Source organism: Meleagris gallopavo, chromosome 5, assembly GCF_000146605.3.
Source record: "Meleagris gallopavo isolate NT-WF06-2002-E0010 breed Aviagen turkey brand Nicholas breeding stock chromosome 5, Turkey_5.1, whole genome shotgun sequence".
In the NCBI taxonomy this organism is placed as follows: Eukaryota; Metazoa; Chordata; class Aves; order Galliformes; family Phasianidae; genus Meleagris; species Meleagris gallopavo.
Window position 1 is genome coordinate 20,882,607 of NC_015015.2, and position 4,164 is coordinate 20,886,770.

General features: G+C 40.4%; 1 protein-coding gene across 1 annotated transcript; it reads left to right on the top strand.

Annotated features, from left to right (window-relative positions):
• Positions 1 to 6: 6 nt before the first annotated feature.
• On the top strand, positions 7 to 4,109 carry LOC104911123 (MAX gene-associated protein-like). Its single transcript, XM_019615531.2, has 2 exons — positions 7 to 1,805; positions 3,233 to 4,109. Exons 1-2 carry the CDS (start codon positions 1,455 to 1,457, stop codon positions 3,545 to 3,547), a joined length of 666 nt encoding a protein of 221 aa, XP_019471076.1. The 5' UTR covers positions 7 to 1,454; the 3' UTR covers positions 3,548 to 4,109.
• The last annotated feature ends 55 nt before the right edge of the window (positions 4,110 to 4,164 follow it).

Consider the following 4,164-nt stretch of genomic DNA (forward strand, 5'->3'; position numbering starts at 1 on the left):
AAAAAAAAAAAAAAAAAGGAACTATTGATGAAACAAGAATGCATTTGCTGTGGGAGTTTCTACAATTGCCAATAAAAATCTTGTGATGTGCTTGCAGTTTCCTGTTTTCTTAATCAGTTGTGTGTCATGTGGGAGATACAGCAGGCTAACTACCAAGTACTTGCCATCATTCCAAGGTTGAAATGATTGATGTTACAGTAGCTCGTTCAGAGTAAAAGATTGTATTATACAGCAGACTTGTATTTAAGGATGGTAATTAGATACTTAATAGGGAATGGAAATCAGAGGTTTCTCTCCCTACTCTCATTACTTTTTAATTCCTGAAGAATTAATAAGTTTACAAGTGGTGTTGTGAATCTTAGACCCTCGTGTTCTCCACTTAGAACTGTATGGGTTAAAGAAGTGCCTCTACTTTGTATGGAGCTGTTTGATGTTGAATTATTTTAGTTCAAGTTGAAAGGTTGAATTGAGTACATTATGTATGAATGTGGCTTTGAGTTTGTAACTCATAAAGAGGGAGGTTAGGCATCTTTGTCTCTTTTCATTTGAAATGGCCCAAATCATGTTGCAGTCCTTAAAATGAGACGTACTCAAGGCATTGTGTCATCCACTAATGAAATACGGCTGCCTTTTTGAGCTGATTTTTTTTTTCCCCCCACTGCTTAATGTATACAACAGCATTCTGTGTTTAAGGATCGGAATGGAAAAATAATACAACTAGTTGAAAATACTGATGAATTGGTAGGTCAGAATTAAAATGACCAGGACACAGGGCTCAACATCCTTACAGTTTTGCAAAAAATGACGTTGGATCTCCAATGACAGCAAACGGTCGTGCTTCTATTAAACATCTTCCACAAAAGACAGTTCTGCTAGTGGCTTGTTTGTCAAAAATAGCATTATAGGACACTGGTCCTTTTCTGACTCCAAGAGAAAAGTGCCATCTCTGGAATAATCAGTGATGCTTTCCATTGCATATTGATGTTGCTTGGAGATGTTACATCCACACACTGAAACAGTCCAGCTTTGTTTAGCTTGTGAGATGCAACGGGATAGAACCTGAGATGGTATGGCTACAGAGAATTAACTGTGAGAAACAGTTACCTTAGTTTTGCATTTTTGCTTGCTTGTGAAGCTCTGCAAGGGGAAGTGATGTTTTGAACAGTTCTTTTTACTTGCCCTGCAGCTGAGACAAGGGTGGAGGTGGGCAGAACAAAACTGTTTGAATATCCAGGTGATTAAAATGCCACAGTATTGCAGAAACCTATTTCAATTCTTTCTCAGAGAAAAGTTCGTGGTCTTCCCATAGTGAGGGGGACTCTTCCTCCGCCTCCTGTGTTCATCCCACCACTCCATGTGCACCAACCAAACTTATCGAGATTATCTCTGACTGCAGCTGGAATGAAGATTGCAATAAGATATTGACCATCCTATCACAGCACATCAACAGTAACATGCCACAGTGCCTCAAAGTGGGTAGCCTCATTATTGAATTGGCTTCGGAACACAAGGCTCAGGATGCAAACAACCCTCCTGTGTACTCCTCCAGAGTGAAAATTTCAGTGCCATCCTACCAGGACAGTGATGAGAAGCCTGAGTCACCTGACTTGGAGACTCCCGATAGTGGAGTGCCGTCATGCAAAAAAGCAGAAAATGTAAAGTTCTTTCAGGCTTACACATTGGACAAGCTACGGGAGAAGTTGCATGGGGGCAAAGGCTTGCCTTTTTATGCAGGAATTTCTCCTGCAGGAAAGCTGGTTGTCTACAAGCGCAAAGCTAATATGAGCCACTCAGGCTTGATTCAGGTGGGTCCCTCTGCCTTTACTGTGGAGATTAGATTCAGTTTCATCCAGTATCCTAGAACCCTCTAAAGAGGAGAACAAACACTCTTGTAATTTGTCTTACCTAGTCTTTTGACTGTCCAGACAAGATTTCTTCATATCCAGTGACATTTCTGCCTCTCTGTAAGCTTGTCCCTTTTAACAGAAAATCTGATTCCAAGTCTGAAGTCTGGTGATATAGATTGGTCTTTTGGCCTTTTAGGTCTTGGTGGCCCAAGTGCAGAATCTTTCTCAAGATCTTGGAGCTTTTGAAAACTCTCTGCAGATGCATTTGGCAGATAACACTTCTGAATAAGTGGCTGTCAGAAGCCACAGAAAGAATAATTTCGGAGGTGTACACTGGGACAAAACTTTAAAAGGAAGCTGTAAACATTAAATTGCTTTTTATTCAGTTTGCTAGTCTTAACTAATAGCTTGTTGTCTTCTGAGTGTGTGTTAATGATGAGGAGACTTCATAAAATTCAGAGCGTGTCATTTCTCTGCAGTCTCGTGCTGCCAACTTGCTGTTAGGAATTGCTGGAAGGAGCTGTAGGATCTCTTCTTTTTCAAGGATATTATGTGGTCGTAGTAACACCACTCGCACTGGAGGTATATGAATTAGAAAATGAGAATTGAGTTCATTTGCATAATGCGTTGCAGATGCATTGCCCTTACAAGGAGAAGCTCGCAGAAAGAGCAGCTTAGGGGCAGACTTCCTGTTTTAAAGAGTGAAGGCCTTTTTCATTGCGGTGTGTTAAAATAAGTGGCTTTTAGAGGTTACTACTGAACAGCCTGGAGGTAGAAAGCAGTACTACCAATCAAATTCGTATGAAATTTCCTGTTGACCACTGGGCTTATAGCCTGATATCCAGAAAAGTTTGTTTCTTCTCTCAGTTACAACTGCAGCTCTGAATGTGGAGTTAGTCAATTTGTGATACAGTACAGACAAGAAAAGAAAGCTGACAAAGCTTTTGCAAACTCCTTAGAGTTTTGTCCCGATGTATATGTATGTGTTCTTTCTTCTGTAATGCTAGGTGATGATAGGGTAGAGAATTTTATCTAAAATCGTCCTCATATTTGGAAAACCACTCTTAACTCAGGACTGCAGTGTAAGTAGGAAAGGAAAAACGCGTGCTAGCTTCCCTCTACTTAATTTCAGTGATTTCTCATGTTCCTTTGGACTCTGTAGTTCTTGAATAGCATCTAATATCTGTATTACAAAGATGCAACAGAGTTGCTTGAAGTTACTCTGAGCAGCAGGGAAGTTAGGAGTTCCCAGTCTGAATTGTAATGTGGGTCTTTGTTTTTGTTTTTTGAAAAGGACGCTTGGAAGTCCTGTGGAATGAAACACCTCTCCAGAGGTGGTGAATTAGCATTCTTTTCACAAAATTTCCCTTTTCCACTTTTTTCAGGTTAATGATAAAAGGTATCCTCAGGCCAAACTGCTTTTGGGACAGATGGGGGCATTACATCCTGCCAGTCGGCTAGCTGCTTATGTCACAGGCAGGCTGCGACCCACAGTACTTGATATCTCAACCCTCAGTACTGTGATCTCCAAGGTAGCATCCAATGCTTCTGGGACACCATCAGTCCAGGTGCCCACAACATCAGCTCCCAAAACTACATCTTCCATCAGCACTACTTCAAACCCCAGTGTGACGACTCTGAAAGCTCTTATCCCACCACTGAGACAGATAGGTAGGTTGGAACTTATTACTGTATTTTAAATTGCGTGAAGGTAAAATAAAAAGCAAGTGTACAGCATTGCTGTTGATTTCTTTGCAACAGTGCCTGCTGCCTTTGGCTGACTTGCCAACTAAGCTGCCTCTGCAATAAATAACCTCTCTAAAGCAGAAAGTTTTATTTTTACTTCAGAATAAGACTAGAGGTGTTGACTTGACTTCTAGTTATTTTACTAACAATACTAGAGCATATTTTCAAGAAACAAGGAAGAAGGGATACAGATACCTACCCATTGAGCCTCAATTTTTGTTTTGAGAGTTTTCTTACTATGATTTTTGATTGCTTCTCATCAAGCATTGAAATTAAAATGAGGGTTTAAAGTGTGAAAGGATCGCTCCGAGCTGTAGTTCCTCAAAGTTTGTTTTTCTGATGATGTTGCACTTAGAATTGGAACTCATGTGACCAGCGAAGCTGCATGAAGCAGTGCAGTGAAATACAAGACGTCCCAAGTCTGGATTAGCAAAAGAACAGGTGTGCAGCCGATAACTACTGGCCTGCAGTCTCATTGGATTTCACAAGCTAAACAGGGTTGGACTTAGTCAGCACTCTTGAAGTTTTTTTCTTTGTCAGTTTTTTCTTTTTTCTTTTTTCTTTTCTTTTC

What these genes read in the sequence shown, in the direction of transcription:
- LOC104911123 (XM_019615531.2), top strand. Translation starts at nt 1,455, where the DNA reads ATGCCACAGTGCCTCAAAGTGGGTAGCCTCATTATTGAATTGGCTTCG. An exon ending in GCCACTCAGGCTTGATTCAG is followed by an intron (nt 1,806 to 3,232) that starts GTGGGTCCCTCT and finishes CACTTTTTTCAG; the next exon opens with GTTAATGATAAAAGGTATCC.